The sequence below is a fragment of the Hyperoodon ampullatus genome, assembly GCF_949752795.1.
Source record: "Hyperoodon ampullatus genome assembly, chromosome: 10".
NCBI classification, from domain to species: domain Eukaryota; kingdom Metazoa; phylum Chordata; class Mammalia; order Artiodactyla; family Ziphiidae; genus Hyperoodon; species Hyperoodon ampullatus.
This window is the reverse complement of record NC_136923.1, coordinates 82659915-82678495: the sequence shown is the minus strand read 5'-3', so window position 1 is coordinate 82678495 and position 18581 is coordinate 82659915. Positions and strand designations below refer to the sequence as shown.

Sequence of the window (18581 nt, the reverse complement as noted above, 5' to 3'; positions counted from 1 at the left end):
TCCTGAGAATGGGAACTGTATATTTTTATTCGTTATATTCCCCCGTGGCACCTGACATTGCAGGACATATTGAGGGTATGAGATAATGATTGAATGAATGAGTGAATCTAGTCCACTTTGAGGCCTATTAAATTACAGGCTCACACCTACAATTCACACCTGTTCTAAGATTATTTCCAAATTCTAAACTTAGGGGGTTTTTTGTTTGTTTTATTTCGTTTTGTTTTTTTCAAACTGGTCACATATAGGTTTTGATGGGAGTTAACCATGTAAGCAAACTGGGTCCTAAAGTGGTGGATTTTAAGGTCAGGGAACCGTCATTTCTTTTAGGCCCTCTTCAACCCCACCCTGGCCAGCCACTTGATTGACATCAGGCCATTGGGATCTCTGGGCTCCTGCCCTTCCAACTTTCCTGCTCAAATACACCCTTAAAGAATTTGGGGAAACTATGTACCCCTTACACATTTTAAAGTCAACAACTAACATTTTTAATCTTCAGTTTAAATACTGCAAAGGGTACACTTTCTGAGAAATTGTAAATACTTATATATTTAGAAAGTCACATCACTCTTTTAAACGTAGTGGATGGAATGTAACACCATAGCCCTTTCATGTTCATTAACACCCTTTTAATAAGTGAACAAGTCCACTAGCCAGTCAGCAAATTTACCTCATTTATTTTTCTTTTTAGTTCCTTTTTCCATTTCATTTTCCCTATAGAGTTTGGTCCTAATGAAATATTGTTTTCATTGTATCACCTTTTTTGTATTTTAGTGTCTTTTTGGAAAGTCTTTTACTGTATATCTCTATAACAAAAATATGTACATATCAATAAATTGGAATTTATTTCCCTGTGACCATAAGACTATATTAAAAAACATTATTCTGCCCTGGGTTTATAATTACAATTATTAAAAGATGCAATTGATCAAAACTACAAATATTGACAATGATTAAACAGAAAAGTAAACTTCTACTAAAAATTCATCTCTTCATGAGATGGAAAGGGCTGATTTTTATTTTCCATTGACTTCATTTGGTAGCTCCAGGAAGAGCACCCAGGTTCAGTTCAGGGTGGGCGAGAGAACTCGGCCTTCCTCTGCCTAGTGAGAGAAGGGTCACTTGTTAATGGAGGCATGTGGAAAAGGAGAACACAGTTTTCAGGCAGATTCATTTTAGGAAGGGACACATATGCTTCTGGAAATTGATCCCCTTAAAACCTAGTCCTGCCCACATCCCCCTGGGAGAGTTTTCATGTTCAGCCAGAGGTATGCAAACCATAAGCTATTAAAGAGACACTTAACTTGGTTTCTCATTCTCCAAAATAGGGATCCCAGAATGGGAGAAATGTGGGTCTGAATGTCCTTGTAACTCTGATAGTTGCATTTCCAACCCTCCACTGGCTGAGTTCCACATCCCTATGCATATGGGCAAGATAGGAACTCAGATGACTTCCAGATCTCTGTAGGTCCATGGCTGTTATGAGGGCATCTGAATGTTCAAAGTCCTGCTCATTGGCAAAGACGCAGCCTAGAGTCAAAATTAGAAAACATGGTTTTGTTTTTCCATTTCATGGAAGCACCATGGTCTCCTGGTAGTTCCCAGCTGGTGGCCACCAGGTGGCAGCAGAGAACACAGTGCTGCCAGCCCTGCCCGGAGAGTCCCAGGGGTGGGGAAGAGGCGGTGGGAGGGGAGAGGACTGGAGGTGAGGTAGGGGTGTTCACTTTGGCTGTCAGAGGAAAAAGAAGGGGGAGGCGGGGGCTAAATACCGATCTCAAGAGGGGACAGAAAATATTGAGAACAACACCTTCCGGGTTCAGAATAAAACTGAAGGAATGAGGAAAGGAATTAAGGAGTTAGGCTACATTGGGGAGATTCAAGGGAAATCAGAAGGGTAGAGATGGGCTTGAGGGCAGGGGCCCAGGATGCCTCTGGGGGATCCATTATCTGTACTCCTCCTGGGGTGGGTCAAGATCTGGCTCCTCCTGAGATCCGTGGCCCACCTTAGAAGCAGGTGGCCAGGGGTTTTCTGGAGGCTGGGGTCCGGCTGGCCAGGGGTCATCAGGCCGGGGAGGTTGAGGGGGACCAGTTCTAGGGGGTACAGGGGGCCAGACTCCAGATTCAGGCAGGTCTCTCCAGGGACGACTGGGGCCTGGAGGTGGAAGGTCCTCAAAGAGAGGGGGTACCCATGGCCAGGGGTCACCAGGGATTGGGGGCCCTGAGGCAATGTCAGGGGGCCCTCCTCCTCTGAGGGCTCTGTGGATGAGGGAGATGGGTGGTCTCCGCTGCCTGAGATGCCTGTAGAGGAGGAAGGAGAAAGATAAGAGGTTGTGAGGATTCCCCCTCTCCCCGCAGCTACGGGCCCAGGGAGCATCACCTCTCTGCGATGGACCACAGCCTGAGCTGATCCCACGAACAAAACTCAAAAGCAACTCTCACACATCCACAAAAGACTAAAGTGATCTTAAAATGACGTGCACCGCTGTCCTGAACTACTGACTGGACCAACTTTAAAGGGACAGGATCCCTTGCTCCACCCACGTAAGCTCCATCCAGCCCTGGCTGGGACACCACACTGGTAGGGCCGCTATATGTGTCTGCAGTCCCAAAGCAAAGCTGTCTACACCCTGGCCCCCCGTGGCACCCAGACCCCATCTCTACGATGACCCCCACCCCCTTAACACGGACCTCAGCTCTGAGGAATACTCGCCCCACACCTGAATGCTGATCTAAATGGCCACATGGAGCTACACCCAAACCAGCAAAACATTTATTCTGCGCTGACATGCCCCTTCCCGCATCACCTCCACCCCCTTAACTCTCCCCCTTGTGTGAATTCCCAGGATCTCCCTACCCCTATGCATCCATCTCACCCTTGCCTCATCGTTACCGTCCCCCATCACCCCACATCACACTCCGGGCCTCTATTCCCAGCTCACCTCCAGCAAAACAGGCAAAGGACCAGGATCCCCAGTGGCTTCCAGTTGAGCATCTTGCCTGTCTCCTGGCCCCCAAAGTCAGGGGTCGGCTGAGTCTGGGTGCTTGGGAACCCCAAGAGGCTTTATAGGGGAGGAGGGGGAAGAGGAGGCCAACCTCTGGGGAGGGACCGGCCCAGTCACACAAGGAATCACATCCGAACCTAACTGGTCAAACCCATTTGGAAGGCCATGGCTAATGTGTAACCTCTGATGGTGGTGTCCCTCATTTTAGACCCCCAGCTCAGGACCCAGCCACCCAGGCTTTATCGATGACCCAGACCTTGGTCTCCCCACCATTGTTTTCATGTCCTCCTTCATACACACCCTGCAGCAACCCCTAATAACAGGGACTTCTACCTCTAATCCCTCAAGGTCATTGGAAGCCAAGGAATAGGATCAAACCACGCGTGGGGAAGCAGTGTAATTACAGGGGCTGGGAGGCAGGATGCCGGACAGGGGGTGGGCAATTGGGGGGAGGACAGGGAGTGCTCCCTTGAACAGCTGGGACACAGCTAGAACGGTCTCAGCTAGTACGCCGAGCCTCCCCCACCCATCCCAGTGTGAACCCTCTCCTGGGGGCTCAGCCCTTCCTGGAACTTCCACTTCCCAGCATATGCCTTCTCCAGGCGTGAAGGGGGCCTCCCACGCAGTGACATCTGAGAATTTCATCCAGGAGCCACCTGGGGTGACTGCAGGTCAAGGAGAAAGCACGAGGACATCCTGATTCCTTCTCCCCACCCCAGGGCTGGTTCCATCAGTCACACCCAGAGGCTCGGGAAGAAGTGGCCTCAGCTCCCGCTGGCCTCTCAGCCTCCTTCTCCTCCCTCTGGAATCCTCCTCGCTGCCCCTCGAGCCCCTCTCTGTGTCCCTGGTGTGAACTCTGTGCCCACCCCTTCTCTCCCCTCCTCCTTCAGTTGTCAGTCTGTCTGGTCTGAGTCGTTCAGAGATCCCCCTAGAACTTTTCCTTAGCAAGGACTCCTCTGCCTGGACATCTCATGAGCCTCTCAGAAGTAACGTGTCCAAAACAGAACTCACTTCCTCCCCGGGTTGTCCCCCACCGGGTCTGCTCCCCCGCAGTAAGGGACACCACTGTCCCTCGTGGCTCACTTCTGAGGACTTCATTCCTCTCTCTCCTCATCCCGCTGCCACACCCCAAACCCATCCTCCACAGCCAGCTAACAGATCTCTTAAAAATGTAAGTCAAATCGTGTGGCTGTCCCCAGTTTTAAAAGTACTCTAAGGACTTTCTACTGATTTAGAGTAAACTCCAAGCTCCACCAGGCCTGGCCTCTCCCTGCATCCTCCTCCCTCGGGCTCCCTCCAGCCTCCACGCCTGCCCAGCCTGTGGCCGCCCTCGTGCTCCTCCCAGGGGGCTGCGCAGCCTGCGCCTCACCTCGCTCCGGCCTCAGCACCACATCCCTCCTGAGAGAGGCCTTGCCTGTCCCCCCATCTAATGCCGCCCCTCCCCACATAGCCAGTTGCTACCACATCACTGTCATTTCTTTTTTCTCTTCATATTCATAGCACTTATTATTGTTTGAAACGCTCATTTGTTCATGTAAGTCCTTGCCCATCGTCTGTCTCTCCCACTGGACTGTAAGTGCCACGGGAGCAGGGACCCACCCGTCAAGCCCACCACAGTGGCCCCCGGGGCAGGATGCTGCCTGGATCTGCGATTCCTGTCCAACATGTTAATATTTTATCTGCTTCATTCCTGGCACTGATCACCTTCCAGAGGTAGTTTTAAAACAAAAGTTGAGAATAAAAAGAAACCTGGAGCGTCTCCAAAAACTTCCTGGGCAGCCTAGGAAAGGGGTTTCGAAAAAGGAATCATCTAGAGAAAGAGCTGTGTGGGGGACCACTCCTCACATTTCCTGGACAAGAGAGGCTGCAGGGAGAAAATTTCCTTATATTCCCAGAGAGAACTGTCCAAACAACGGCTCCTACTGTAGTCATCTTTATTGAGCTATGGGAGAATTCACAACATCTTGGTGGCTGTCCCCGAGAGCAGCTGGACGGGAAGGGAGCTGGGCTGGACGCCCTCCCCAACCCACTCCTCCCTCCATCCTCACCCCTCCGGTCCTCGCAGCTGCTCAGAGGCAGACAGAAGAAGAGGTCTGGCTGTCTCCTTCGCAAATAGCTTCCTCTTTGGAAATGGCCTCACTCAGGCCCTGCAAGTCATCGAGCAGGACAGAAAGGGATCCTGGGAAAGAAGACCCCAAGGGACAGGAGGTGGACAAGAGAAGGCTGTCACAGTCACACCGCAGGATGTGAGGGTTACAAGGGAGAAGGCTCCTGGTCCAAGGCGGGCGTGAATAAGAGAGGCTGTGGGCCTCCAGGGGGTCACAGAGAACAAGGCTCATGCATTGCAGTGTGCCTGGAGGAGAGATGCCTGAAGTCACCCGCCATCTGTCCCTTACCTTTGATGGACTCCTTGGTGCATAGGGCTGCTGCCGGAGGTGCAGGCGCTGAAGACTCTGAGGGCCTTGGGCTGGACTCCACAGGTAACCCCTTATTCGATGGGGAAGGAAGAACTGCCAACAGTCGCTGCTGCTTGTAACGGGAGAGGAGACCCTCTTGCTGCAAGGTGGCCTGGGAAGGAGAGGGTTAAATGCCACCAAGCCCGGGCAGAGTCCCCTCCCCTTTCCACAGCTCTGCTCCCTGCAAGAGCCCCATCTCCGCCTCCTACCAGCATGAGGTTCTTGTCTCTCTCCAGCTCCTTCAGGCGCTGGGTCAGCCGCTGTCCCTCCTCCTTTCGGGCCTCATCCTGCAGGCGTCGCAGCTCCTGGTTCCGCTCCTTTTCCCGGGTGGCTTTGCGCTGGATCTGGCGCAGGGAGACCACTACGGGAAAGCCAGGCCACAGAGGGGACGGGTGTTGGGCAGCCTAGAGGCCATGAGGCACCGTGAAAACAAGCCTGGAAGGATGGGCAGGAACACTGGGTCCCCATCTCTGTGACTCAGGTGAGCCACTGACACGTTGTGGCTTTCAGTCTTCCGTACAGAGGGGAGTCTGACGCTCTAGGATCCTATGAATCTGCGAACCCAAAGTACCTCCCCCATCACTGAAGCTTCCCAGAGTCCTGCAGGGGAAATCTGAATAGGGACTGGATATCAGATTTTGTGCAGTTCATGTTCATTTTCTTAAAGTGTGACAATGGTATTGAGGTTACATAGGAAAATATCCTATTTGTGGGAGATGCAGCTGAACAGTCAGGATATGTGCAACCTACTTTCAATAATTCCCCCCAAAATGTTTATATATCAATATGTGTATATATACAGACAGATAGGAAATGTGACCAAAGGTTATTAACTGCTGCCTCTAACCAGAGAAGGTATATGAGCATCCATTACAGGATTCTTGTAACTTGGCTAGGTGTTTGAAATTTTTCCCAATAAAAAGTTGGGGGTAATCGTTGGTATGAGATGTCAGACTGCCTTTGCGGAGGGGGGTGACTGGGAGGGGCTGCAGGGGATCCAGGGCTGGTCAAGTGCTGTTGCTTGATCTGGGTGCTGGCTATATAGGGGTGTTTACCACCTGAGAACTCATCTTCCTTGATAACTTCATGACTCGCACACTTCAAAAAAGCTTTAAAAATAAAGTTTTAAAAATAACCTCATGCCTCAACACTTTCTTCTTCCTGAAAACCCACGTCCACCCCAGCCAATCTCACCGGCCTTGGTGTGTTCCCTGCGAGCCTCGTTCAGTCTCCTTTCTGATTCTGAGAGCTGCTCCCGCAGTCGAGTCTCCACTTCGGCCACCTTCTCCTGCAGCGCTGGGGTGGAGGTGTACGTGGGGTGTCAGGGGAGCCTCGGTTCATGGTTCCCACCCCCGCCCCCACCATGGGTCTGCCCGCGTCCCCTCCTGCACACCTTGCCCGTAGACCTCCTGCTGCTGGGTCAGCTCCTGCCGGAGACTGGCAGCCTCCGCCGTGCTCTCCTGCTGGCCCTGGCGAGCCGCCTCCAGCTGCAGCCCCAAACTGGCCAGGGACTCCTGGGTGCACTGCAGCTCCTGTTCCAGCCGCTGGGCCACTTCGCTCAGCTTCTGCCGCTCCGCCTCCCCTGGGAAGATGTGGTGCCCACTCAGGCTTCTCCATACCCTAGACCCCAGCTCTTCCCTCTTCCTCTTCATCCCCCAGACTCAGACTCTGGCCCCGGCTCAAGCTCGGGGACTTGAGGACCAGGTGTACCTTGCTCCCGGGCCCGGCCCACCTCCTGCTGGATGATGTGGGCGCTCAGCTGCAGTTCTGCGTCCAGACGGTTCCGTTCCTCCCGCAGCTGCTCCAACTCCAGGCTCATATCCGTGGCCGGTGGGGGGCGGGGGCAGCTGAGACAGGGAAGGGAAACAGAGATGGGGGGAATCACCCAGCTGCCTGACCCCTAAGCCCCCATCCTTCCTCCATCTTCGCTTTTTTGGGTCCCAGCAACCAACACCTTAAAGCCCCACTCCTGCCCCTGATCCACCTCAAAGTGGCCCAAACTTCACCTCTCCTGGCGCAGCTGAGCAAGGGCCAGTTTTCGAGCCATCAGGCCTGGGGAAGAAAAGGCAGAGAGCAACAGAGAGGTGAGCTTGTGGAGAAGAGGGAAAACGGGAGATGCCCGGACTGGTGAGGAGGAGGCAGGAGGGTGGGTGTAGGATGAGGGAGCTGGTGGGGCAACGGGAGAGGCAGGACGCATCTGGCAGTTGCCATACCCACCCTGAATGGTGTGGACCTTGCGGACGGCATAGCTGACTCGGCTGCTGAGGCCAGGCAGCCGGGCTGCGGCCTGCTTCACCTCCGCCACGGCACTCTGGAGCCAGGTCTGAAAGCTGGAGAAGACACAAAGTCATGACCCTTCAACCCCATCTTATTTCCAAAAGGACTTGATCCCCTCTATCCTGTATTGCTATGTACGTGGGGAAAGCAGGGAAGGGGAAATCAGAGCAAGGGCAAGAGAAGCTGAAGCCAAGAGTAGGGGCCCCAACGCTGTGCCCTGCCAGTCGTGAAAGAAAACTGAGAGCTTAAGCCCCTTAGTGATTGTCAAATAAAAATGATGCAGTTGCTCATAAGAAAAGCACAGCTAGGGACTTCCCTGGAGGTCCAGTGGTTAAGTCTCCATACTTCCACTGCAGGGGGTGTGGGTTTGATCCCTGGTCGGGGAACTAAGATCCCACATGCTGTGCGGTCCAGACCCAAAAAAAAAAAAAAAAAAAAAAAGGCGCAACTATTCCTGGTCCCAAAATCTACATAAGCTTCTCATTTGCGTCCTTGCAATCAGTGTCTTTCAAAACAATCCTACAGTAAAAACAATAATCAGGCTCATGGGGTCGCACCTTATCTGGACTCAGATGCCATCACAAAGTAAAGGGTTCAGTAACATTGATTCTATGGGGGGGCTAAAACAAGTGCCCTAAAGCAGGCTTATCTCTAGCTGATTTAGACTTTTGCATCTCAGGCCTCCAGGTGCGTCTCCAGGTTTGGGGAGTCTCCTGTCGCCATACGCCACTTTTCGGGTGTATGAACTTATGTGCATTCTTCTATGGAACAAAGCCCATAGCTTCCATCAGTTTGCCCCAAGAAGGCATTAAATGATTGTACATCTTTTCAGGCAATGTGCTAAGCTTATTTCTCACGATCTGCTTTTTGATCACTATTATGTATCAGAGATCAAAGTTATCCTCTCTAACAAGTCCCTGATACCAACAAAGGCCGGGTCCACATGCTTTATCAGCTGGCTGTGCCCAAAGCAGGATCAACGTGGCTCATGGAAGTTGAGAAGTCTAAACGGGTCCCCTGGGAGGAGGGGCTATGCAGCACCCAGGGAGAAAATAAGCGCACGACAAAGGCTGAAGGCTGTATCCCTAGCAGTACAGCAGAGATCACTTTTATCTGAAAATTGTTTGAGCGGGTGCTTCCAACACCTACTGTGGCTCTTATGAAAGCCTTTTCCTGACAGGACCTCCAAGCCACCAAGAGACTAACAAACCTGGCAACAATCCGAGCTTGGGTTGTTTTAGGCCACGTGGACTTTTTGGCAATAAATCATTAGCAAGGACCATTTCAGTAATGTCCTGGTATCAAAGTAAAACCCTGTCCACAGTGTATCTTTCTGTCTTCCTGGAGGTAGGAGGTACATGCAATGGATTGAATCTGGGCAGTAGTTCATCATAACTAGTCTCTCTAATGCCACGCACGCTTGAAATTTTTCTCAAAAAAAATTTTTTTGGTTAAATTAGTCCTCAAGGTAAAAATCCAACAGAAAGGGATGGTAGGCAAGGACCCACCCTGCATCACAATTTTTCTAAGCCGAAACTGTTATGTGATCCATCTAGAAGAGCCTCATGGGAAAAGTGAACATTTACAGAATGCAGACAATAAGCCAGGCACTGTGCTGAGAGCTCTCCTCAGACCGCCTCCGTGTCCCCATGTCCAAAGCCGAGGAGGGGTTGTTACCTGTGCAAAGAAACCTGTGCTTCTCCTTAGAGGTCTTTCTAAAGGTTATCTAACAATAGCTGTGAAGGAAACACCTAGGAAGTTGGTATGAGAGACAGGCTTGCAATTGATTAAAAAGGAAACTGGCAGGGAGGGGAAAGGGTAAGCTGGGACGAAGTGAGAGAGTGGCATGGACTTACATATACTAACAAACGTAAAATAGATAGCTAGTGGGAAGCAGCTGCAAAGCACAGGGAGATCAGCTCGGTGCTTTGTGACCACCTAGAGGGGTGGGATAGGGAGGGTAGGAGGGAGACGCAAGAGGGAAGAGATATGGGGATATATGTATATGTATAGCTGATTCACTGTGTTATATAGCAGAAACTAACACACCATTGTAAAGCAATTATACTCCAATAAAGATGTTTAAAAAAATAAACAAATAAATAAATAAATAAGGGGGGGGGGAACTGCAGTAAAGCGAGTCACACGAATTTTCTGGGTTCCCAGTGCATATAAAAGTTATGTTTATGCTATACTGTAGTCCATTAAGTGTACAATAGCATTACGTCTGAAAAAACAACTAAACATTTAAAAATAGCATTAATTTTAAAACAATGCTGTTGGAAAAAAAATGGCACCAGTAGACTTGCTCGACACAGAGTTGCCACAAACCTTCGATTTGTAGCAGCATCTGTGAAGTTAATAAAGCAAAGTACAATAAAAAGAGGTATACCTGTGGGTGTTCAGCTTTAAAAAAAATAGATTAAATTTTTTTCAACTCAACAGGGCATGCATGCAAAATTTGAAAGAAAGAGAGAGAGAGAGAGGGAGGGAGAGAGAGAGAGAAAGAAAGAGAGAAAGAGAGAAAGAGAGAAGGGAGGGAAGGAAGAAAGATCAAGTGTCCACATTCCCCATCCTCGAACAGTTCTGAAGGTGGAGACCCTCCTAGGTGCTCTATTTAACTCAAGCCGTTACTAACTGCAAGAGGAAGTTTGTAATACCTCATCTCCAGCCAAACAGGCAGTGGGTGGGAGTCATAACAAGTGACCCTGCTGTGAATGTGGAGGGGGATTGCCCCAGGAAAAAACAAACACAAAGATTTTACAGGGCTACATACCTCCAGCCCTGCATCCTTCCACACGGCCAGCTTTCTAGCCCCTCTTGCCTGAGGCTCTTAAACTCCAAGATGCCCAGGAAGCTGTCGAAGCAGAAATGCTACTCCACCCACGCTGCATCCCAGATACCTGCTGACAGCATCGGCCACAAGCTTCAGCTGCTCTTCCGCTGTGGCTGTCTGCTGCTGCTCCCGGCGCCGGGCCTCCTGAATGCGGCTCAGCTCCGTCTGCAGGGCCTAGGAAGGATACGGTAAAGAAAATGGTCCCCTCAGGACTTCCCTGGCAGTCCAGTGGTTAAGACTGCTCGCTTCCACTGCAGGGGGCACGGGTTTGATCCCTGGTTCGGGGAACTAAGATCCCACATGCCACGTGGTACAGCCAATACAAACCAAAAGTGTCCCCCTCCCTGGGGTTTCCCTGCCCTCCCTCAGCCTCTGCCCGTCTCAGACACTGACCTTGGCACCCATCCGCTCTACCTCCACCTCTGCAGCTTTGTCCTGCAGGGAGCGCTGCAGGATGGCCTGCTCCTGGCACTGGGTTTTGACTCCTTCCTGGAGCTCTGCCACCTGGGGGAGGAGAGGAGGCCGGTCTAGAGCCAAAGCTGTAGGGGAGGCGCTGGGAAGGAAAGGGCAGGTGCAGGGGTCTCTGAAAGAAGGCCACACATGGAGACAGTAAGCCCGGGTTCCTAAGAATGGAGTCTGGGTCCAGGTTTCCTTCCAGAGGCGTGTTCCCCATGCCCACACCTTAAGGAACTACCCTGTGACCGACCCACCAGGACCCGTGGCCAGCCTCTGCCCATGCCACCCACCCATCCTTGGACACTGTCACCTTCTGGGGGAGGCCGGCCCACCTCACAGAACGTAAGGCTCATGAGAGCAGGTCCTTGTCAGCCTTTGCTCAGGGCTGTGCTGCCAGCATGTGGGAACCACCCAAGTATGTGGTGAATAAATGCCACCCCTCCTGTAAGGAGCAGGGAGCTGGGGGAGAGCCAGGCGACCTGTCCCTTCAGCTGCTCCACGCTTTCTCTGTGCTCCAGCTCCTGGGCCTTCAGCTGCACCATAAGGGCAAACACCTTCTCCCGCCAGCGCTTCAGTAGGGACTGGCACTTCTTGGTGAACTCGGGCTCCAGGCAGTCTGAAGGCTGAACCTGAGGGTGGAGGAGGTGGGGAGAGTGTGGGCTCCTGGGGCAGCAGAGGAAGGAGGTGGGTTTTATTTCTTCTGTCCTGCCCAGGCGTCAGGAGCCAGAGCAAGAAGAGGTGTTCAGGGGAAGAAAGACACGGGCAGGTTCTAGGAGCGGCACATCAACTCCTCCCACGCACAGGGGGCACCCGGGGGTGAGGGGCCTGGGCCAGGGGCCTACCCTCCGGGCCAGCTGCTCCTCCTGCATGCAGAGGATGTGCGTGAGGCTCTGCACGCGCACCTGCAGCAGCTCCGCGGTGGTGTGCAGGCCGGCCCGGTCCTCCTGCAGGTGCTTCGGGCGGGGTCGGGGGAGAGAGAGAGAGGACAGCTACCTCTTGCAGGGTCTCCCAGCGGCCCTCGGGCGGCGGCCAGTCTGTGTGCCCCTTGACAGCACCGCCTTCTCTCCCGGGGACTGTGCTCTTCTCCAGGGCCCCCTCGACCAGGACCTGAGCCCTCATGTCCCGCCCCATGCCCAGCACTCTCTCACCTGCACGGTTTCTAGAAGCTCCTGTCGCTCTGATTCCCACATCTGACTGTGGACCTCAGGAGGGACCTGCTCCCCCACGTACCTCCTTAGGTTCTCAACCAAGGTCACCTGAGCCTCCAAATCCTCTTGGGTCTTCCTAGGGTTGGGGTGGGAGCAGGGTAGCCATCGGGGGGCATCCTGGAGACCCAGCCCACCCACCAACCCACCGAATGCCAGACCACCTGCCCTTCAGTCGCCCACCCGCCCACTCACCTCAGCTGCTTCCGCAGCAGCTCGGCCTCCCTCTGGGCCGCAGCCAGCTCTTCGGCTTCTCCTGACCTCCTGGTTTCCAGACTACTCAGAGACTTCTCCAGGCCCCCAGCTTTGCTAGTCAAACTGGAAAGAGCCTCCTGGTGAGCCTGTGTCAGGGAGGAGAGCTGTGGAGAGAAGGGAGGGCTCAGCAGGGGCCAGCTCGCCCACACCTGGGCTTTCCAAATCCGCTGGACAAGCACCCAAGAAATCACCCAACTGTGCACAGCAAAACGGAGACCACCCTTGGTGCTTCACTCCCCATCACCCTCCAATCCACCAGCAGTTCCTGTCAGGTCTCCTGCCGAAACATTGTTACTTCTCTCCATATCCAGTGCCACCAACCTGAGGTAACCCACCGTCATCTCTGGCCTGGACAATGGCAACCATCTCCTGACCGGTCTTAGAAGCCTCCAATGGCTTACCACAGCGTTCAGAGCAGCTTCTTCCCTGGGCCTGTGAAACCTGTCGTGCCTTGGCCTCAGCTTCTCTGAGCTCTGTCCTCTGTCCTGTTTCTCCCACTGCCCGCTCTGCTCCAGCCACAGTGCTCTCCCACTGTCCCCCCAACAGGTCTGCTCTTTCCCACCTCAGAGTCTACCTGGAGGCTTGGCTTCCCCCAGCTCCTCAGATCTCAGTGATGCCGCCTCGTGGGGAAGGCCTCCCCGGACCGCTACTCCCTACCCAGCACCTGCGCTGTCCTATCACCTGTTCGTGCCCTTCCTGCACTTCTTATCATTATGAAATGATCCTGCTTCTGCACGTGCTTACTGTCTGCTTCCCCCCATCCAGAAGGAAGCCCTAGGAAGGCAGGGAGCTTGTCCTTTTCTCACAGCACCACCAACAGTAGTTAAGGGTGTCAGATATGCTGAAGGAGTCATGGTTCGGCCGGTGAAGGAGGGGAAGTGGCTGCCCTCACTTCCGGTCTGCCCGCCTCTAGCCCTATCTCTATACCATAGTCACTGTGAGCTTTTTGGACACGAATCACAAAACTCGTCCTTTTACACATGAAATATAAATCTGATCATGTAATTTCCTTGTTAAAACCTTTCAGCGGTTACCCATTGCTCTTAAGGTAAAGTATAAAGTTGAACAGGCCCAAGGCCTCACACTCCACCCCAACACCCAGAGCCCCTCTCGTCGCCTGCACTCAGGCCCCTCTGGCCTCCTCCCGTTCACATCTACATGCAGCCAAGTGTCACACCAGCCCCCATCACCTCCCCACATGCCTGCCCACCAGCTAATTCCTATTTTTTTAATTAATTAGTTTATTTATTTATAGCTGCATTGGGTCTTTGTTGCCATGCGCAGGCCCCCTCCAGCTGCGGCCAGCGGGGGCCACTCCTCGCCACCGCGCACGGGTCTCTCATTGTGGTGGCCCCTCCCACTGCAGAGCATGGGCTCTAGGCACGTGGGCCTCAGCAGTTGTAGCTCGCAGGCTCCAGAGCGCAGGCTCAGTAGCTGTGGCGCACGGCCCCAGCTGTTCTGCAGCATGTGGGATCCTCCCAGACCAGGGTTCGAACCCATGTCCCCTGCACTGGCAGATGGACTCCCAACCACTGCGGCACCGCCAACTCCTATTTAACACAAATGTCAGCTTCTTATCATTAAGCATCTCTCATGAATCTAAAGGCTCTTTATATTTTTCTTTGAACAATCTCCTCTGTCCATTTTCTGCCTGGACTGCTGTCTTTCTCTTCTTGATTTCTAGGCACACGTTATATAGTAGGGATATTAGCTTTTTCTTGTGATATGACCTGGAAATATTCTTCTATAGTTTATCACTTACCCTTTAATTTTACTTTTATTTTGTCATTTCTAAGTTTGGTATTATAAAGTCAATATATCAATCTTTTCTTTAATGGCTCTGGATGTTGATTCACAGGTAGAAAGGTTTCCCCATTCCCAGGTTATAAAGGAATTCACCCATATTTTCTTCCAATATCTTTATGGTTTCATTTCCTAACACGTCGACTGGTTAGGGTGGCCTTCCCAAACCCCCAGACCAGTCAGGGCTCCTTTGTCCTTCTCCTTCATGGCTCTTTTCCCAATTGCATTTAATTAATTAGAATTAAATTAAGCATTGAATGTGTGCATCCCCCACTAGGCTGTCAGCTCCACCCACAAAGGCAGAGAGTTGGCTGATTTGCTCACCCCAGTATCCCGGCTCTTGTCTCAGGGATGGCAAAGAGTAAGCACGGATAAATGCTTGCTGACTGCATAATCGTCCCTTCCCAGTCCATCTTAGGACCCCACTCCCACCTTCCTCACTCTCCCTCCCAGTGTTCCCAGATGAACTGGGTACCTGGAGTAAAGTAGAAAGACAAACTACTTCCTACTGGAAGAGGAAGAAGGGCTTCAAATGGTGGGAAGTCTCCTGAGTCCTGGCGGAAAAGGGCAATCTGAATAAGACCAACACATCCAAGTTCTCCCTCTTTCCAGGTCGCCTGTTTCTTTCACCTTCAGCAAACATCTCATCACCCTTTTCTGCAATGCCTGCTCCTTGCTGGGGAGCTCCTGCCCAGCTCACCACTGTGCAGCTGAACCCTTACCAGGCCCACATTCACCTGCTCTTGGTGCAGCCTCTGAATGTCCTCCAGCTCCCGCTGGCTCCCTTCTTCCAGGTTCTTCCGGACAACCTCGGCCCCAGCCAGGGCAGCACGCAGGCCCTCGGCCTCAGCGCGGCCAGCCTTCTCTGCCCGTGCCAGTGCCTCCAGCTCCACGGCCTGGGCCTCCAGCCTCATCTTCTGCTGCAGCGAGGTCTCCCGCAGCACCCGGACCTCCTCCTCAAGCCGCCGCAGCTCTCGCAGCTGCCGAGAGATCAGCTCAGCCTGCTGGCTCAGGGCCTGCGACCCCGCCAGCTCCACGGACCTTCAAAGACAGGTTAGCACAGGTGAGACCTGCCTCTGGTGCTGGGAGGGTGGCCAAGGCATAAATGGAGACAGGAGAAGGAGGAGAGGATCCCTCTGCTCCCATAGGGGGAGATGGCAGGGGATGAAGCTGGGCCATGGGGATCTCTGCATTCCCATCACCATCATCATTGACAACAGCCCTACTAAGCATATCTGGGCCCACAGGACCTAAAGGCTAGCTGAGTTCATGGAACATGACCTCTCTTGAGGACAATATACAGGCGGATGTGTTAAACATCAGATGTGCACATCATTAGGCCACACGTTCTAAACTGGAGAAACTGGAAGGACACTCAGAGATTTCTGAATTCTGATTTAAGGGCAAGGAAAAGTTTGATGGAGGTGGAAAGAGAGGTCATGGCAACGAGTATCAATATGGTGAGGCCAGGCACTAGTTAAAATCATTTATTGAGTGTCAGGTACACCACATGAGAAGTCTGAGAGTGCAGTACCTCAATGAATTACATAGTCCCAACCGCTGCAGAGCACAGTCTACTGGCGTCACATAAAGTTGAAACCAGCTTATAACATGGCTCTTGACACAGCTCCCTCACTGAGGCCCAGAACCACAGAACTTTTTTTTTTTTTTTTTTTTGGCCGCACCATGCAGCTTGCAGGATCTTGGCGCCCTGACCAGGGACTGAAACTGTGCCCTTGGCAGTGAAAGCACAGTCCTAACCACTGGACCGCCAGGGAATTCCCCAGCACCTTTTTTTTTTTTTTTTTTTTTTTTCGCGGTACGCGGGCCTCTCACTGTTGTGGCCTCTCCCGTTGCGGAGCACAGGCTCCGGACGCGCAGGCTCAGCGACCATGGCTCACGGGCCCAGCCGCTCCGCGGCATGTGGGATCTTCCCGGACCGGGGCACGAACCCATGTCCCCTGCATCGGCAGGCAGACTCTCAACCACTGCACCAGCAGGGAAGCCCCCCAGCACCTTTTTTAAGTGGCAGAGATCTGTAGCCTAGAGAAATGAGGTGACTGGCCGAAGGACCCCTAGCTGGTAGCCAAATTAGTCACAAAGAGTCTCTGTCTCCTGACACTCACTCCAATGCTCCGCTTTCATCATTATGCTCCTTTCCCTTTGATGAGGTCCAAGGTAGACTCACCTGCAATCCACTCAAGAACAAAATGGCAGGATGATGTTCCAGTACATTTGGGAAAAGACACACATGAAACAAGAATAAGAATTTTCACAGACAACAAATTGACAGATGGCATGGTCAGCTCCGTCAGAATGAACCTATACTACCACAGCACACGGTCTGTACTCCCAGCCCATACTTCTTCAGCCTTATACTACGCTTAATACAATCAGCTGTGGGTCAACCTATCTCTTCCTTTAGGATTTAAAATTCTTTGATAGGGGCTTCCCTAGTGGCACAGTGGTTAAGAATCCGCCTGCTAAGGCAGGGGACACAGGTTCGAGCCCTGCTCCAGGAAGATCCCACATGCCGCGGAGCAACTAAGCCCGTGTGCCACAACTACTGAGCCTGTGTTCTAGAGCCCACGAGCCACAACTACTGAGCCCGCGCACCTACAGCCCGTGCTCCGCAACAAGAGAAGCCACTGCAATGAGAAGCCCACACACTGCAACGAAAAGTAGCCCCCGCTCACTGCAACTGGAGAAAGCCTGTGTGCAGCAACAAAGGCCAACGCAGCCAAAAATAAAATAAACAGATAAATTCATTAAAAAAAAATTATCAAAAATAAAATAAAATTCCTTGATATCAGGATCTCCCTTATTCATTTTTGTTATCCTTGTCCCTAGCATCTAGCACACTGCTATTATTTATGCATTGTAAGCAACAACTGCTTATATAAAAATGAATAAATCATGGAACTAAGGGCTGAAATAGGGTAAGGAATCTATTTCAGGGAAGAAGGGCCACTGGCAAGCAAGCCCAAGCAAACAGCAACATTAGATCTGTACCTGCCTCTCCACCCTGGCTCCTGCCCTTTGCCAGGAACTTCCTGTTCCCACATGGTCACTTGAGGTCTCTGGTTATCTGGCCGCCTCTCTAAGACATCTTGATGGGCTGGGGGCTGAACCAGGGGAATGTCTGAGACCCACGTGGAAGCCATTCTTGGCAGAGTTGGAAGGGGCCGAACTTGGAAGTGGGATGGGGGAATCAGCCCAGTGGAACCTGAAGAATCATAAGGACAAAGATGGTCAGTTTCCCAGGGAGACATAATCACCAGCCCCCTTGCCAGGTCCCACTGACCTGATGGTCGAAACATTTCCACATTATTTGAAGTCTCTAGAGTCTGTGTCCAGCCATCTATGCTCCCCTGGACAATAGGAGAAACAAGGACACTCCAATTCAATTTTCAGGCCACCTTCCAAAGAGAGAGCCCCTACAATAACAAAGTCATAATCCTTAAATAACAGCCAGGTCCATCTGACTCTTAGCTCCTCTTATCCTACTTCCCAAAAGAAGTAGGAAATACCCGAAGATCACTTGCTTGTCTCAATCTGGTTCCTGATAGAACTGTGGCAACAGCCATGAGATGGAGAGAATTTACTGAGACAGGCTGAGAGAGGCTCTGGTTTTACTCATACTTTTAGAATTCTGGGCAGTGCCTTAACCCTCCTCCTTAAGTCTCTGCCTTTCCTGGATGGAGGTGAGAAAGGAGGTATGCAGGTCAGAGCCTGTGAGCCCAATCTCCAGAGTTCTCTCCATGGCTCACCAAGGCCTTGGGGAAGCCCATCCAGACACCACCGAGCCATGACTCCTGGGTCCTTCCCTATCAAAGCGCTGGCCCAATGCCTGGCCCCTGATGAATGTGGCCACATGTAGGGCAGGACGCCTACCCAGGACCCCCGGGGAATCCACACAGCCTAGACCCCTTGGCAGAAAAGCCAGCTTCCTGACGTCACATCCAAACCCTTCCAGCAATCTTCCTCTGTTTCTCTCTATTGCCTCCTCAGCTTCCATCCCTGTCGCCCACGCACCTCTCCAGAGTCCTAGAGCAGAGAGAGGGGTCTTTAAGATCTCCCCACCCTGCCACCCGAATTCATCTATTTTTCCCCCAATCTGGGATTCCTATCCCTCCCTACATCCTAATTTGCTTTTATCCTGAAGAAATTATTCTGGCCCCTCACTCTCTCATCTCCCAATAGCCTGCTCTCCCTCCCTCCTCTCCCCCAGATATGAGTCTTCGCCCTGCTGGACGCTGAGCTCTCAGGCTGTTCGGACCACCTCATTTGT

General features: G+C 52.2%; 2 protein-coding genes across 4 annotated transcripts; both read right to left on the bottom strand.

Annotated features, from left to right (window-relative positions):
- Positions 1–1943: 1943 nt before the first annotated feature.
- On the bottom strand, positions 1944–2992 carry PSORS1C2 (psoriasis susceptibility 1 candidate 2; the record flags this gene model as incomplete). Its single annotated transcript, XM_079713265.1, is given in 4 exon segments — positions 1944–2221; positions 2224–2298; positions 2940–2949; positions 2951–2992. Coding segments are annotated over 4 exon segments (405 nt in total).
- A 2057-nt stretch (positions 2993–5049) lies between these two features.
- On the bottom strand, positions 5050–18166 carry CCHCR1 (coiled-coil alpha-helical rod protein 1; the record flags this gene model as incomplete). 3 transcript variants are annotated; one of them, XM_079713212.1, is made up of 18 exons in its annotated part: positions 5050–5181; positions 5399–5570; positions 5668–5819; positions 6653–6754; positions 6852–7040; positions 7169–7305; positions 7465–7510; positions 7676–7788; positions 10639–10745; positions 10965–11075; positions 11507–11656; positions 11870–11980; positions 12176–12311; positions 12428–12591; positions 15028–15331; positions 17303–17516; positions 17595–17661; positions 17933–18166. In XM_079713212.1, the coding sequence occupies 18 exons, from the start codon at positions 18164–18166 to the stop codon at positions 5072–5074; spliced, it is 2619 nt and encodes an 872-aa protein (XP_079569338.1). In that variant the 3' UTR covers positions 5050–5071. The 3 variants fall into 3 exon arrangements, with proteins under 3 accessions (XP_079569338.1, XP_079569339.1, XP_079569340.1); XM_079713213.1 differs by having other exon boundaries at positions 17303–17408; positions 17960–18166; XM_079713214.1 differs by lacking the exons at positions 17595–17661; positions 17933–18166 and having other exon boundaries at positions 10639–10736; positions 17303–17469.
- Positions 18167–18581: the final 415 nt, after the last annotated feature.